Source organism: Pecten maximus, chromosome 13 (genome assembly GCF_902652985.1).
Source record: "Pecten maximus chromosome 13, xPecMax1.1, whole genome shotgun sequence".
In the NCBI taxonomy this organism is placed as follows: domain Eukaryota; kingdom Metazoa; phylum Mollusca; class Bivalvia; order Pectinida; family Pectinidae; genus Pecten; species Pecten maximus.
Window position 1 is genome coordinate 2,619,645 of NC_047027.1, and position 17,982 is coordinate 2,637,626.

The window sequence follows — 17,982 nt, forward strand, 5'->3', positions numbered from 1 at the left end:
AGTTGCTGCTCCTGCTTAGCGCTCAGCATATTAGGAGTGGGACGACTGGTTCGCCCGTTGTCAGTATAATGTGACCGGGTGGGGTGGGGTGTGCTGCTGGGTGACTTCGGCAGTATGCTTTAGTGAGGTAGCACTATAAATCGGCAAATGTTCCGGCCTATCACAAGGAGACTTAACACGAACATACCGCAGCCTCCCAAAACACACATACGCACTCACCACACTCATACATGTGGCACGCACGGGAGGCCGTCCTTAAATGACCTAAGATGTTAATAGGACGTTAAACAAAACAAACCAAACCCAAAACACACCACACGCATGCATGTCGCACACACGGGAGACCGTCCTTAAATGACCTTAGCTGTTAATATGACGTTAAACAAAATAAACCATAAACCAATGTATCAACAAATAAGGACAAAGAATCAAGGGAAGATCTTCTCAGTATTTAAAAAGCAGTAACACATTTAAACTGTCAAAAAAAGTTTTTTTTATTCAGTCACAAAATGTAATGTGCAGATCTAATGACCAAGAGGGATCGATGTCATGAAATGAAGAAAAATTCATCTAGAATTTCGTCAGAAAATAAAGCAGTAACAAGAATTGCTTAATGATGGACGACGAACGGCCAATGCAATGAAAGGGATGATTTGGTTTGGTTTGGTTTATTTAGTTTAACATCCTATTAACATCTAAGGTCATTTAAGGACGGCCTCCTGTGCATGCGACATGCATGTGTGTGGTGAGTGCGTATGTGTATTTTGAAAGGGATGAATGAATGAATTGATACTTCAAGTAAGTGTAGCTTAGTCATATGCAAAATAGACTTTCTATTCTTATGCAGTCCAAATAATTCGCTTTAATATAACTGGAATATGCTTTCTAAAAAACTTTCTTCCTAAAGTCTCCCTTGACACATCTTCGCTAGCCAAGGCTTCTGATTACGTTACACTCCACGAACCCTTGGCAGATATAGGCGTCAGTTCTGGCCCTCTAGCGGTGATTCGAAATTACCACCCTTCACGTATGAAATTTTCGACCAATCAAAACAAGCGTTACCGATTTACTTTATCGGTGATGTTTACAAACACACATCGAGGTTTGGTGTCATTTCGATGAGATATGTGATCAATGACTTATATGAATTGATCAAACACTGCGAATGTTCCCCCAAAGATTGTGATTTTTGTATTTAGGTAAAATGCCATGACATAGTCGGCAATGTAGCTCTGTACTGGGTGCCGCATTTTTTGTTTACTGCGAAACCAAGCCAGAATGTAAAACGCGATTTGATTGGATGCCCTGGGATTCCAGGGCGCGACGGTTTGAACACGACTATATCCGCCAAGGGTTCGTGGAGTGTAACGTAATCAGAAGCCTTGGCTAGCGAAGATGCCCTTGACAATGCCTCACTTTTGCCCTTTAGTTGAGCGTTCGCCGCTGTGAGGAAGGCTTTGGGTTCTGTCCCCTAGCCGAGACATATCAAGAGTCTATGAAAATGGTAGTTGCTGCTCCTGCTTTAGCGCTCAGCATATTAAGAGTGGGGCGACTGGTTCGCCTATTTCCAGTATAATGTGACCGGGTGGAGTTTGCTTCAGTGAGGTAGCACTATACATCGGCAAAAGTTCCGGCCTATCACAAGGAGACTTAACACGAACATACAGCATACACACCAACCACACGCATGCATGTCGCACTCACGGGAGGCCGTCCTTAAATGACCTTAGCAGTAAATAGGACGTTAAAAAAATTAACCAAACCAAGCATGGCAGAATTCCAAGTGTCAGGAAACCTACTTCTTTAACATACGCATACTTTTTTCTTTAGTCTTCCAATTTCTTCTGCAGTTAAGTCCATACTTTTCCCTTAGTAACAGGCGTTTTCCCTGTTTTCATATTTTTTTTCCAAAGAGCTCTGTCACCTCCTCTTCCTAAGCTGTCCACAATTTACGTGTAGCACATGAATTTGTTCTTCTCTTTCGTAGAATTTCGTCACCGTCATCTGTAAAATAGTATAATCGCTTAATTATTTGACCTAACAACAGGTTCATGAACTATATTACATCCTTGATATTCAAGAGTTTTGCTCACATACATTAACTCTTTATATCCCTGGAAAATGTCATGACAAAACTGAAGGCTCCAGTGTGCAACACTCGGTTGATGAATAGTCTCATGTTCACATGAAGGTAGTAATTGACAGGCTTTCACGTTGGTTGCAGCTTGTAATCTTCAAAGGACAGACATGCAGCCTAACAATTGGGAAGTAATTCTTTTACCTGACCATGCCTTCAGTTTTGCCATGACATATTCCATGAGTGTAACCACTAGATATCAATGGTGCCACTATACATAATAACAAGTACAATGCTAATGTAAATAAAAGAAATAACAGATCCTAATACACAACCACCTATCAGGGGCAAAGTATGTACACATGGAAACTTGGATACATTTTCTGTTGCACAACAAAAAGCATTCCAGGCAATCTTAGCATACTAGACATTATTAATATCGTCATAATAATTCAGTCATCGCAAAGCATACATTTTGCTTAAAAATAATTAGTACTTTCTATTTCCCGATATCTTGAAAATAAATTCCTGTCCATAGTAGATCATCAGCTATGTTGATTTCACTTGTGTCGAATGGCTAAAATGTGCCTCCCGTTATAGATCTAGATCAGACATGGTTTCCTTGACTATTTATCTATTGAATATTTTGTCAAACCCAACCATGTGAGCGGTAGGGGCCCATGGGCCTCTTGTATAGTGTAGATTGACTCATCTATATTTTTTGCCTTTCCATGTTATGAAATGGAGAAAGCTTCTAAGTTTTAAAGAGAACATTCCTTCCCTCCGACGTATTTCGTCATATCTGACGAGCTCACTAATATACGATACAAAAAATACTCTTGAAAATATTCCTTGACCTGTAAATACATGGAAGTAAAGACATTTTATCAAGAAAATCGTCTTCATTGTATCAGTATGTTAAAATTTAAATGCACGAATATTTCAAACTATTCGAAATATATTAGTTCCTTGTAACTTTGCTCGTTAAAGCAAAGTGACTTAAATCAGTATGACAAGATGAAAATCACAATGGCACGTATATGCTACCATACTACCCTAATCTTGTTATAACGGGATAAAAAAGATGACATGAATACGCTTCCGTTAGATAGCGCAGGATTATAGATTCACATGAAGTTGACTATTGCCAAGTGTGCCTTTCCGTGTAATGAAATATAGGAAGCTTCTTAGTTTTAAGGAGAACATTCCTTCCCTCCGTCGTATTTCGTCATAGCTGACGAGCTCACCAATATATGACATCAACAATACTCCTTTTGTATTCCTGACCTGTAAATACAAGGAAATAATGAATTTTTTCTAGAAAATTGTGTTTATTGTATTGGTATGTTAAAATCAAAATGTATGACTATTTCAAATTCATCCGAAATACATTAGTTCCTTATAACTTTTCTCGTTAAAGCAAGGTAGCATAAATCATAAGTCACCATGGGATAACGAGATAAAAAAAAAGATGACATGTATACGATTCCGTAGGATAGACTTATAGATGCACATATATTTTTATATTGCCAAGTTTGACTCTACATACATACACCTGTCGGTATTTTACACAACCAAGTGGCTATGGAAGTTATAAATTCTGATAGATCAGATTGAAAAAAAAATGTACTCATCTATATACTTGTCTTTCTTGATAAATGGTTGACTTCGCGCTGTATTGTATAAATGACTTTTCTGTTCATTATCCAGGTCCTTGGACAAAGTACTTCCAGCTGTGTTGGACGCCCCACCTCCACTATACAGTTCTTTAATGGCATTGCCTTGTCCATGGTTCACAGAATACCTAGCCCTATAAGCTCTTCCGGAGAAGTTACGAGTAAAGATCGCACTTGGGGAAGTATGAGAGAGACATCAACTGTATGTATAGATAACATATAGTTTGTTTGTTTATGTTTTACGGCCCATCGACAAATAGGGTCATTTAGGGCCAAACAATATACTATCGTTTCCTATTTTTAAAGTTAAAATCAGATAAAATTTGTCATTTTTAAAAGCATTCGTATTGTATATTAGATCATTATGATAAAAACAGTTGGTAAAAAATGGTAAAATATGTATATGTACGAATAGATTATGTGAACTTTGTTATATAAATAGAACGTCAAAGACAGTAACGTAAAATACATCAAAGTCTATAAAATAGATCGATTTCCTTCAAGCAGCTAAATATTGTTTTCGAATCCACGGAACTGAAAAGGGTTCTCATATCCGGGACTCGAAAGTATGTATCATTATATATAACATATAGGCTATATAGTATACCCATTGTTGTATATGAAAAATTCAAGTTGTATCAATTGAAATTTGTTCAAACAGACATGAAAAATGTTTTTTCATAGAATACATGCTGGTCTAAATATAAAGTTCACATTTCAAAAAAGAAATTGAGAAAGTATGAGACTTCGTGTTAGGTTTGAAGAGTACGATAGTTTAATGGTTAGTGGTGGTTATAGTTCTGAAGTATGAGAGATATCGTAATCATTTCCCAAACGAAAATATTCTTTCGAAATCATGTTATTAATGTTTTTCATATATGTTTTATGATTGATGTATTCAATAAAATATTTTAGTGAAAAGTTGTTTTCTTCAATTGTTCCTACATTCCGTCATACGATCTAGTACTGACTCTTCTTCGTACGTACTAAACACAGCTTCTACTTTACAGTAGTAACGATGTCTCCTCGATATCTTCATGTGGGAACGCACTCTCCCATAGTTAAACCCCACTATACTATCTATAAAAAAACGGTCTTCATTTCTGAATTCAGGATAGCGTTTCATTATGGCTTTACAAAGATAACGGTAGATAACAGTTCTACATATATCGACTTCGTGGCATCCAAATTAAATGCTGAGAAAGCACAGATTAGTAGCACCGTACGATTTATCTCTTATGATGACATCTCCGTTTAAATCAATGACAGATCTAACGAGACGTTTGTGATACATGATTAAATGTGAAGAGACATCGATATTACTGTAAATGTTGACCTTATATAAAATGCAGTTTAACAAATGTTACATTAAGACTGTTAAAAAAAGAACTGTCCAGTTATTGAGTAGAGGGAGTTAACACTAATGTCAATGTTCAGTGGCCTAGCTATCCTTTATGGATAATTATATAAATGGTTAGCATCATCTAAATTAATAAAATAATAAGTTTACAAATTTACCTTCCTAAACATCAACTGTTGTGGTTGTTGCTGTAGCAGTCAACAGTTAAAAAAAATAAGTTAAAATATCTGGGAATCATCAAACATTGTCATTGTTGCTCTATCAGGTAACTGTTCAAGAAACTAAGTTAAAATATTTGGGATAATCAAACAAATCTGATGCGATCTGCTGCTCCGGTTGATGTTTTACCCGCTGTTGTTGCCTCTGTTGTCCCGTCAGTTGTTGCCTATGTTGTCCCAGTTGTTGTTGTCCTAGTTGTTGGCCCTGTTGTTGATCCTGTTGATAAAAGAATACTTTAATAGACAAGTGCTAATAACGTTAAAAACAAAACAAAAAACAGTCTCACTTCCGTACTTAGACTTACCTTTAAAAGGTGTACAATCCCTCCAACATTATTTATAATAATGGATAATGCCTCCCATTCCTCCCACTTCAGTGGAAGGTATCTGCCTTTGCGGTTTAAATGAAGATAAATATCCCCTTTCCAGCTATTCACACTTAAGGTTAGGATATTGTTAATCCTGCTCTCAATTTTAACTTTTTTCTCCCCATCTTTCGTGAACTCCACACTTTGTTTGTCTCCAAATGATGCTTCCCCTTCCATGATGTATCACTGTTTTTGGCGCTTAATCGAGTGTGAGAGTCAACGGTTTTTACCGCCAATTTATACCGCGAACGTAAACGGGTAGATTTGAAACCATGACCAATAGGGAAGAAAGGGGTGTGGCACCGTGCGGGAGCGACACCGGATATTGGTACTAGCTGAAGCGGAGAGTGTGACAGCAGGCCTAACCGGAGGTAAGATTTCGGAAAATTACTATATTTGTATAGATCCAACAGAACTCAGGTTTGACAAGTTAATTCATGAGGATTTCCGTGGTCAGCTCAAGCAAAAATTATAACGACTTGGTGCCACGTATTTTATATTGATCGTAAAACATGCCATCTAGTACCGGCGAAACATTAGGTATGTCAACTTCACAATCAGTTTCAACCTTCATTCCTAGCTAGATCAATGCTTATGGTGTTGTTTCTTTTCCATAATTATCTCCACTAACGTTGAGTATACATTATTCTTGATGTTAATTCAAAATAGCGTCAAAATCGTTTTTTAAGTTTTTCGAAACTGAACGGCGGCTTGACAGCATTGTGTACGGCTGCTTGATGATTCTATACATCTCGGGTGTACAATATCCCGTATCTTCGACTTTCCTAGGCCTAGAGGTGTCCTCGACGACGTCCGAGCAAATTGTATAAAGGTCTTTAAAATAATTTAGATAACTTATTTAAATATACATCGGTATTTAGTTTCCTTTCTAATAATCGCACATATTTCCAAAAAATATGGTAATTAGCTGCCTCGTAAAATGTTAATCGTTGTATATCTTTTACAATCGTTCCACACGTTTAAATAATTAGATGCTGTATTCCTCATTTTATATCTACCACGATACCTATCGCACATGTACCGTTCCAATCGCCCATCGTGCGCACATTTCCTGCACGATCCGTATCGCACATCGTGCAGACATCGTGCGCACATCGTGGTACGATCACATAACTACCTTATATATAGAGGATGATAGCGATATAATATATTAAATCATATGATACATTTACTTACTCACGATTAAATGTGTGGAGTTTTTGTTGGCTCTGTGGGTGTGTGTGTTGCGTGTTATTTGGATTTCATTCACATAACTTATAAGTCTTACTTGTCCATGTAGTTTTCTGGATAGATTAGTGTTTTCAGTAACTGTGTTTTTCTTTTTCTGAATGGCTTTGGATGTAAAAGTACATTTACGTGTAAAAATAAAATGAAAAATTTTATAATAACTTTTTTGATAATTGAATATATATTTATAATATGAAACTAAGCAAATTACAGAAAACCATGTATACTACATATAAAAATAACTTCATGCGAAGTAATGTGAAGCTTTTGACACATTTTCCATCAATTCATACTTACATGTAATGTGCTTTAAAGGTGTCTGATTCAGTTTTGCTACCTTGAGTTGATAAGAGGCGAATTGAGAGATGCTAAAAATTCGTGGAACCATCATCGAATTCGCAAGCAATCTATCGGTGATGTGGTATCGGGAATACCTGATTTATTGTATCACAGCCCAGAGATGTTTGGTATGTTAATTGGTTACACCATTTGGCAATATACGTTTTACGCAAATATCTGTTAGCAAATCAAGACAACAATGCAACGCCATATCATACAATAACTATATAAACTTAATTGTCCCTTCAGCAATAGCAAGATAGGATATCACTTTGAAATGTGACACTATCGCATATGACAGTTACATATAATTTGAAACAAATGTCATGAAAATATGTTTTTTTCAGGAGTGCAAGACATGTCTCATCCCGTTGACACAAGAAGTGATTTATACAATTTTTTGCGAGACAAGACTGATTCTGATAATGATATCGAAGAAGACTTTAAATCCGCTGCTATTTCTATATGTGAACACCACAGCTTAGCCTATGAACCTCTAAATATTTCAGTGGCAAAATATTTATATATTTGTTTAAAGAGGGAACTTGAACTTATAATCAATTAATATCAAATTACAGTATTTTCTCGAATATATTTAGATTCACAAAAGTCATCGTACGTTTGTGTCAGCGGATGGAATTACGTCAGAACAGCTAATATCATAAGCACGGCAACCAATCTAGTATTTCGACCCGAAAAATAACGATACTTGATCATGACCAACTCAGGATCATTTTATGCAAGTCGGAGTTGAATACCACTGTTGGTACCTGAGAAGAAGTTAGAAATGCGAAAAACCATGGCGGGCAACAACGGACAAGGCACGATGACTATTCGGCATCCCGGCCTTAGGTCAGAAGACCACAAATGAAGACAACCCGATTAAAAATGATAATTTACGAGTTATCGCAACCATGCAGCAGTACTTACAGGTTTCAAAACAAATTGCTGAACCATCAGCATACCCTAGTCCACATTATGATGTTATTATCATGTGGTCATGGTGAAATTCTGTTTTATCAAAGACGCATAATGCGTTTTCGTTTCGTATTTCCTTGTCTCTGCCTGCATATGCATAGGAACAAACATCACTAACACATTTTACTGAGTTTCAAGTTTTCATTTACTGTATAGTTGCTTTTATTCACGGGGGATTTAATTTCGCTATATTCGCGGTCAAGGTAATGTCCGCGAAATTAAATACCCGTGAATATTTTTCACCTTGTGATAAATGACAACTATGACAATGAATAATAAACAATCTTTATTTAAAGCATATTGTTAAGCAGAACATGTACATCGTAAGTATACATGTAGTTTCAACTGTTTCACGATATCATATTAGAGTCGCATAAAATGTGTACATCGTAAGTATAATTTCTACTATTTCCCTATATGGTATTAAAAGTCACATAAAATATTAAAACGCGAAATTTTATCCCCGCGAAATAGTCCTGAACAGAAAAACGCGAAATTTTCACCCCGCGAAATTAAACAACTATACAGTATTTCAGAACATGTGATCATGTTTTCTTCATTTTCTTCACCAGACTACAAATACATGGTTATATCTAGGACCTAACCTATAACATATATTAAGAGGTTTTTGAGAACTCGTTTCAATTGTTAATCTCCAAGATGGTTGCATGTTATGATAACACAATGTATGCCTTAGCATCAACGATGAATGTCTGTCTGCCATTTAGTTCACCCGATCATACTCTAAATTACAGATTCGCAAGTGGACACAAGTAGGATTTAAATAGTCTTCCATATGGAATTAAGACATATCTTTCAATCGTCGGTATCCAACATGGCCATCTGTCGGACATTTTATTTACTAGATCAGGCTCGATTTTGAATGGGCATAACTATGAAGCTGTGGAATCTACTAATTAAGATAAAGAAATATCGTTTTAACAAGAGGCCAAGGGGGCCTGTATCGCTCACCTAGTTATTGTAGTGATTATGGCAAACCGATACAGAAGAAAAATGGCTTCAAGAATTTACTATAATTTACAAAATTTGCCATATTAGCCCCTCCCCTTAGGCTCTTAGTGGCAGACAAAAATGCTTCAATTTCACCAAAGGATGTTTCATACTAAATCGCCATTTATCGAATTTCCCCTATTGCGCTCCGCCCCTACTTTTCACGGGGGTGAGGTTATGACTAGTAGCGATTTAAAGTAAACGGACGGACGACGGACGCCGTTCCATTGCAAAAAAAATCGGTCATTTTGTTGATATATAAACATCATCATACAAGGTCAACGTGTCTTTTCCAGTGTATTCCTGAAAAAGAAAATGAATACTATTTAAATTTGTAAATGTAAAATAGGTTTAATTTAAACACACTCATACATGTCGCACGCACGGGAGGCCGTCCTTAAATGACCTTAGCTGTTAATAGGACGTTAAACAAAATAAACCAATTAAACAAATAGTCAAGCGGGGAAGAAGGAAAACAATCATAAAGGTGCAAAGCTGATTGTTAACGTACAAATAATGTACATTCATAAATGCATTGTTACAGTTATGGCATATTTAAAAACTGATGTATACATAAATTTCCATTGATTCAATTGCTGGCAATATTGTGAAAATTAAAAAAAGAAGGTAGTTCAGTGCTTAATTTATTTATTTAGTCTTATATATATATGTTAATTAAAATATATGTAACACAAGTTAAATAAACATAGATACATTTTGTCGGTAGTTCCTCTTCCACAATGCATAATGTTTCAGGTAGAGTTTCTATCCTGCTCCTGTATGCAGTTTCAGCAGTGAGAGGATACCTGTGTTGACAGTTATCATCAATGCAAGTGAATTCATTTAGACAGTCAAGTCTAAATTTTGGAGGCAGAATGTCAGCGTCAACATCGCAGCATAGCCATGTGTAAACACTCTGTGAAAAGACAAAAATATAACAATTGTTGGAGTTAGCATTTGTATATGGTCGACATTCCTTCTTATTTCATCTGAAATATTTTGAAATACTCTTCACATGAAAAATGCAAATAGAACACATCTTAAGTATGATGTTTTGTTATGCTGATGTGCATTTGTCTTATATAAATACATTTTTTGTAGTTTAGTTACTAGTAATAGGGTAATGCTGGTACCTTCAGGGAATCATCACACTGAGACAGCGTCTCGAACGACATCCCCTCCATAGGCTGAATTGACGACGGAGACCAGTTTAGTGTTTTCTCCTGTCATCTCTATTTCAATACCTTCTGCCATCTTCAATAAAATGCATTTATAAATTAGATATTTTTATTATTTTGGAATAAATCTTTAGAAATATTACAATAAGTTAACAAAGAATTTAACTGTTGAGAATTATAGTCACAGACAAAATCATCTTAGACAAGCGTGTCCTATTAGGTGTAAAAAATGCCATCAATACTAACCGCCTTTCGTTCTTTTTCCTTGTTCATCAACTACAAAAATGCAGAGATCTTTTTTAATATCTTACCAACAAAAAAGTTTATATGGTGTGAAGGTTAACATTAGCTGTTAATAGGACGTTAAACAAAATAAACCAAACCAAATGTAGAAAGTACATGGTGTGTAGCACATAGAAATGTGTGACGATTGTTTATAATCATTCACTAAGTTCTGCATTTTACGCTTGATGCTGATATAGAATGATTCGTCCTCAACGGTTGTATGAGAAGTCTTACTACAGAAAATGCAGCAATAGCATATGTATGAAGTAAATACCTTATCAAAAGACGCCATCTCGTCCAGAAAGCTTTGGTCCTCCATCTTCAAAATTTAAGATAAATACTGATTAGCTAAAATAATATTTACAAAACAAAGGGCAATTTAAAAAAAAAAGAGGCCCAGAGGGCCTGCATCGATCACATGGATATTTCAGTTAGCTTTGCAAAAATATTTTGATCAGTGTCACCATTTGTTCTCCCTTCCCCTATGAATGTTACCGAATCCATTCAGAACTATATGACCGGTAGCGATTTAAAGGATTTGCTTCTGTGTCCTCTATCAGGCCCCTTGGGGTCAGAGTCATCATTTATTCAAAAACTGTTCCTTTTCCCTCAAGGATGTTTCTGATTAATCGGGTACAAATCCATCAAAAACTTTGTCAAGTAGCGATTTATAAGTAAGAAATTACCTCTAGTTCCCCTATAATCCCCGACCCTCTGCCCCTTGGGCGTCAGAATCGTCATTAATGCAAAATCTGTTCCCCTTCCCCCATGGATCTTTCAGACCAAAATTAGCTAAAATCGATTTAGTATTGACAAGTCGCGATTTAAAACAAATGTTGACGGGCGACTGACGGATGGATGGACGGACAGACGGACGGACGACGGACGGCACACCATGGCATAAGGTCACCGGCCCTTCGCGTCAGGTGATCTAAAAATGCAAAGTATATCAAGTATATCATTTATTTGAGCGCGATATATATTCGTAATAACGTAAATTTATGTCTTATCGCCTGTATGCTAATGATTAATCCACGACATTAATTACTTTAAATACAAGAGAACAATACCTCTATAACTGCTGGATCTTCTAGATCACTGCTGCAATCTTCGGCCGTGTCAATATATGAGAATTAATGAAACAATAAACAATTACACACATTTTCTTGTTATGATTCACTACCTAAATTGGATTCGTTATCACTTACTTAACGGAATATATACATGTTACCTTTTTAATCAAATAAATGTTGAAAATGTTTTTCCCTTTTTTCTTTTCCCCTGTAACCCACACTTCTCGGCACAATGATTACCACACCAGTACACAACACCACCCGCACATCCGCTCACACATTGGCACACAACCACACACGCACATAGCCCTGTATAATAATTATCACACACATTCCAACTATGCAGTGATAATTTCCGGCACATATGGCACAGCAACACTCCGGGCATACAAAGAGATCACTATACGTAAAACACCAATACACCATACAACAGAACACGCATATTTCGAAAATTCTTTATAGTGACCGATAAACTATGAAGACATATATAAGTAATTTCATTGAATGTGAATGAAATCTAAATAACAATTGGAATTGGTAGTTTGCCTACCACAGCAGATATCAGACTGCTTTTCTGTTCCTCTGGGTCCAGTTCAATATTCAGTATCTTCTCAATAGTTGATTTGAACAGTGTAATCTTTTTGCCTTTTGCCTTTTCAGTCGAGTAAAGAAAGGCGATGCGGTACGACTTGCGATTTGTAGTTGTGGCTTTGCATACAGGGCATTGATTGTCAACCATCTTTTTTTTGCCTGCAAGCTGAAAAAATTAACACACAAATAGCTAATAGCTGTATTACATATTCATTCAACCTTTATAAATAGTCATGAAATACAATTTATAAGTAACTTATTTTTTTGTTTCCCCCCCCCCCCCCCCCCCCCCCCCCACAATTTTGTATTCATTTCTTTTTCTGTGCAATGAATTACTACATTGCTCATTAAAAAAACTACAAAATCCTTAAAAAAAGTGTGATACCTTTAACTTCGCAGCATTTGTAGACGTCGAAGTCTGTGAAATCTGTCGGTATGATATCGTCAATGATTCAAGATCTTCAAAGTCTGGATCTGACAGGTATGGGGATGCATCTTGCCCCTGCACAAATATTGTAGGATCATCAGCTGTAAACTGGAGGAGAACATACACTTGTCAGACAGTAATGAATAAGCAGACAAAATTAAAGCATACTGTAAACAAAAAATAAACAAACATGATTTCAGTAGAAAGAAATACTATTCAAAGAAAGTGATCGGTATATTGTAACAGTGAAAATTTATAGTTGGTTGTTCAGTATCATGATGTTTGTTTTTTCATGGTTGGTTTTTAGGTCAACTGAGACTTCGTCTCAGTTGACCTATTGCAATCGCCTTTTGTCCGGCGTCGTGCGTCGTGCGTCGTAAACAATTTACATTTTCAACTTCTTAAAAACTGCTGAACTAAATTCAATGAAATTTTACAGGAAGCTTCCATGGCTGAGGGTGAACTAAAATTGTGAATTATATGGTCCCCACCCCCCAGGGGCCTGAGGGGCGGGGCCAAAAAGGGTCAAATTGACTAAAACTTCATAAATCTTCTCTACTCTCAGATAAGGTGGAATCAAACACTCTTCATAGATGAAAGGGTCTTAAGGTGCTTTACCAAAATTGTGAATTCGTGACCCTGGGGTCTCATGTTTGCCCCTGGGGAGGGGGTAAACTTTACTATAGTTTATATAGGGAAATCACATTTTTGACTATTATTTGTTGGATTTGTATTGGAATTCATTCTAACTTGTATCAAATTATCAGCATGGGATGACACTTTGATGGTATGTACAGGTTGGCCCTAGTTGACCCCCAGGGGCTGATGGGCGGGGCCAAAAAGGGTCAAATTGACTAAAATTTCAAAAATCTTCTCTACTCTCAGATATGGTAGAATCAAATACTCTACATAGATGGAAGGATCTTAAGGTGCTTTACCAAAATTGTGAATTTCATGACCCTAGGGTCTCATGTTTGCCCCTGGGAGGGGGTAAACTTTACTATAGTTTATATAGGGCAATCACAATTTTGACTATTATTTGTTGAATTTTTATTGGAATTCATTCTAACTTCGTTAACATTATCAGCTTGGGATGACAGTTTGATGGTATGTACATGTTGGCCCTGACTGACCCCAGGGGCTGATGGGCGGGGCCAAAAAGGGTCAAATTAACAGAAATTTTAAAAATCTTCTTCTTACAGCCCAAATAAGGTAGAATTAAATACTCTTCACAGATCGAAGGGTCTTAAGGTGCTTTACCATAATTGTGAATTTCCTAGCCCTGGGGTCTTGCGTTTGCCCCATGGGAGGGGATAAACTTTACTATAGTTATAGGGAAATCACATTTTTGACTATCATTTGTTTTATTTGTTTTGAAATTCATTCTTTCATTCAAATTTACTGAAATATTTCAAAAATCAGATGACCGTTAAGGCCCATGGGCCTCTTGTTTTATCATACACTGCCTCATTTAGTACATATATAAACCCCTTTATCTGACAGGTTGAAATGGGCTAGGTGGTAAGCTGATTCCTGTTAAGATATTTTTGGGGGTAAACAGCTGAAACGTTGACCATATTTCCTTCTTCAAACTGCATTTCTGCATTTCCCAAAACAAACAGACTTTGGCAGTGGTCTGACTGTCCTTCAAAATCAGAGCTCGCACAGGCAAAGACCCACCTTGGCGATAGTTCAATGGAGAACCCTGAAGTATGATAAGACATGAAAGCATTTTTTTTCCATGATTGTAATATATAAAAAAACATTGATTCAACACATGTGTATAGGGTCTAGTAAGTAATAACGACGGTATAATCCAATATAGGTACTGGATCCTAACAAGCAAATGTCAGTTGGATGCGTATTACTAGAAATAGATAATTGTCAAGTAGCAATAACGACAGTAGACACGTAAATTGCAAGTACTGTTAACTACTTGACACTTTTATGTGTATCATACATTTACATTTTAATTATTTAGATGGAACTTTCGTAATGAAATTATATTTAATCTCCATATGTTTGCGTGTGGGTGAGCATTACAACAAAGTATGAAGTTAATACATGTAATAAAAATTATAATATGCCACTGCAATACATGAGTTCTTATACATTTTTAAAAATTCTATGTATACATACCTGTACTACTTTGCAAAGCACATTTGACTTGTCTGGGGAGGCCAAAGTCTTGTTCTCCCCCTCTGGAGCTATTTTCTGTGGTAGTTGAAGTTCACACGAATCAGTTAAGGATGTTTCCACTGTTGCAGAATATGCCAAAGTTGAATTGCTGGTGATCCAATATTCCTTATCGCCCTTAGCCACCATGTTGTGGAACTTGAAGCTCAATCCTGTTTGCAGCATGTTAAGCTTATTGACCAATCTGATTAAAATACAGATCCTAATACTATCGTGTTGAGGATCTGACAGCGATCAACGGGAGGTCATGTGCAGATGACCTTTATCATTTCCATAACTCGAAAATCAACAACCAATCAAAACGTTCCTTTTAAACGGCGGTTGGTTGACGAATGTTAACATGGCGGCGGAGCGAAGCGAGGAAGGATGAAATTCGGGAGGTTTTGAAACTGTTCAACGTAAACAAAATGAAGAAAGAGCAGAGAGAGATTTTGGATACGATTTTGAAAGGCAAAGACTGCATAGTTAGCTGTTCTTCCGACAGGTTATGGAAAATCGCTGCCGTATCAGACGTTTTTACCTATCATAAGACGTTTGTACCCATCAAGAGACACGGAGAAAATTTGTGCTGCCCGTTGGTTTCTTTGATGGAAGATCAAGTGAAACGATTGGCCAATCTGAATTGCATTACCACAGCTTATGCAGGTAAATTTGTTGAATTTTAACAACTATGAATGTAAAACTAATATTTTCGTCACAGCATCAGTTAAACTTCGAATTCCGTGACTGGAAAATTCAATGTGACATTTTTATATTTTTGATATTGGAATGCAGTGGTTGTACTTAAAAAAACTTCCTAACATATGCCAAATCATTATATTTCTCCGTTTTTAACTATGAACACAATTCATTAGAATACAACATGCAAATATAACGAATATATGACATTTCAGGAAGTGACCATTGCACAGATTCCCTTATCAAATATTGGAAGATTGATCTTATATTCGCTTCACCAGAGACTGCAGCTGGAGATAAGGCCTGGCGGGAAGCAATCAAGCAGCTAGATATCTCTGATAGTTGTTGATGAGTTTCATACTATAGCAACTTGGTAAGATTTTGTATTCCAATTCCAGTGACATATTAATTGTATTGTCATTTTTGAATCCCATATTAAATAAAACTTGCTCAATTGTATTAATTTGAAGGAAATTGGAATCATAAATGTTCAACCACCAACGAATATAATATTGGTAGTGGTGTATAAAATGACTCTAAATGTATTAGATGTTTATAATCAACAAAACTTACAGGAAACTATTGACATAGCATATATAATTCGATCATTATTTTATAGACATAAATATGTCCCATTCAATTAACAGTGTACATTGAGTGTATTTGTATTATGCAGGGGTGGCTTGGAGAAAGATGAAGAAAGAAACACCTTTCGCAAGTGGTTTAGGCATGTTGGTGAACTACGTTCGTTATTCCCCGAAGCAGCAATGCTGGCTTTGAGTGCAACATGCACGAAACAAATACAAACCAGGGTAGCTTCAGTGCTTGGCATGGATGACTGAAACATTTTATTACTGTGTCGCCAAATAGAAAAAAAATATCAAATATGTGGTACATCAGGTTGATCCAAGCATTGAATGTGCTATGCTGTGGCTATTGGAAGGTTTAGGTAATTTGATGGAAACATTTCCAAGGACTTAAATATATTGCAATTCAATTAAAGATGTTGGTCACCTGTATCATTTCCTTGTCACCGAGTACCAGATTTAGTGAAATATGTAGAAATGTTTCATTCTGAAACGATGGAGGATAAGAAGAAAGAAATAGTTTCTAAACTATCGGTTGACAGTGATTTGCGGGTAGTAATTTCCACAAGTGCTCTGGGAATGGGTGTAGATGTGTCAGCATGTCAAAACAACATCTTGTATGGACCCCCATATTCCATTGTGGATTTTCTCCAGGAAACCGGGAGGGCAGGAAGGGATGGAACTAATTCAGTGGCACTGATAATGTACAACAGGTACCAGACAAGAAATATTGACGATGATGTAAAGCAAGTTATCAGATCAAATTCCTGTAGGAGATTGTCCATAATGGATAAATTTGCATCCGCCAAACACATGAACAAGATAGAAAAACAGACAAACTTGCACACTTGTTGTGACATTTGTGCTAACTTTTGTAAATGTAACAGCTGCTGTGTATCTCCACTGGAGAAGCTGCTTCATTTCTCACCTTTAGATGACCATGATCAGCAAGAAGAGAGTGACAGTGACACCTAACGAGTCGGACCATGCTGATCGGGAGAACTTAGATTTTGATGAAGAGTTAATTGAATTGTAAATACATGTATATGCAGCAAAATTCTGAAGGCTTTGTATTGATAACAAGAGGGTCAAATGACCTAAAACTCTTTGTTTTAAAGATAATTCAAATGAAAATGTTTCACAATATAATATTTATTACTTCCATTCAATAATGATAATGACAGCTTTATCGACCAAAAGTGTTTTATTATACATCATCATTCAAAAGATATATAAAGATCTATCAAAAAACAGGTCACAGTGACCCAAGGAAAGTCTAACTCTATACCTTGCTAGTGATAATTTGTATTGCAAGTTGGACCATGCACATTTTGGTGGTTTAGATGAATTTGAGTTGTAAATGATCAAATTGCATTGTAATTATATATATATAATGATAAACAAATCTAAAATCTACATCAAAAGATCAGTAAAGGTATATGGACCTAAAGAATTGTTTGTTTTATTTTTAGCCCACCATCATCAGATGGTGGGCTATTCAAATCGCCCTGCGTCCGTGGTCCGTCGTCCGTCCGTCCCTCCGTCCGTCCGTCCGTCCGTCCGTCCGTCCGTCCCTCCGTCCGTAAACAATTCTTGTTATCGCTATTTCTCAGAAAGTACTGAAGGGATCTTTCTCAAATTTCATATGTAGGTTCCCCTTGGTGCCTAGTTATGCATATTGCATTTTGAGAC

At 36.5% G+C, this 17,982-nt stretch overlaps 2 protein-coding genes across 2 annotated transcripts; one reads left to right on the plus strand and one right to left on the minus strand.

Annotated features, from left to right (window-relative positions):
- Positions 1 to 10,431: 10,431 nt before the first annotated feature.
- LOC117341402 lies at positions 10,432 to 15,235 on the minus strand. Its single transcript, XM_033903252.1, has 4 exons — positions 14,942 to 15,235; positions 14,331 to 14,534; positions 12,788 to 12,937; positions 10,432 to 12,574 (listed from the first exon to the last, which is right to left on the minus strand). Exons 1-4 carry the CDS (start codon positions 15,188 to 15,190, stop codon positions 12,329 to 12,331), a joined length of 849 nt encoding a protein of 282 aa, XP_033759143.1. The 5' UTR covers positions 15,191 to 15,235; the 3' UTR covers positions 10,432 to 12,328.
- A 1,550-nt stretch (positions 15,236 to 16,785) lies between these two features.
- LOC117341403 (putative ATP-dependent DNA helicase Q1) lies at positions 16,786 to 17,265 on the plus strand. Its single transcript, XM_033903253.1, has one exon. It carries the CDS (start codon positions 16,786 to 16,788, stop codon positions 17,263 to 17,265), a length of 480 nt encoding a protein of 159 aa, XP_033759144.1.
- The last annotated feature ends 717 nt before the right edge of the window (positions 17,266 to 17,982 follow it).

Excerpts from the sequence above, each read along its gene's own strand:
- LOC117341402 (XM_033903252.1), bottom strand. The coding sequence starts at position 15,190 with ATGCTGCAAACAGGATTGAGCTTCAAGTTCCACAACATGGTGGCTAAG. Across the intron at positions 14,535-14,941 it reads TACATAGAATTTTTAAAAAT|GGTTCTCCATTGAACTATCG; the intron begins GTATAAGAACTC and ends ATCATACTTCAG. Across the intron at positions 12,575-12,787 it reads CAAATGCTGCGAAGTTAAAG|TTTCAGCTTGCAGGCAAAAA; the intron begins GTATCACACTTT and ends GTGTGTTAATTT.
- LOC117341403 (XM_033903253.1), top strand. The coding sequence starts at position 16,786 with ATGGAGGATAAGAAGAAAGAAATAGTTTCTAAACTATCGGTTGACAGT.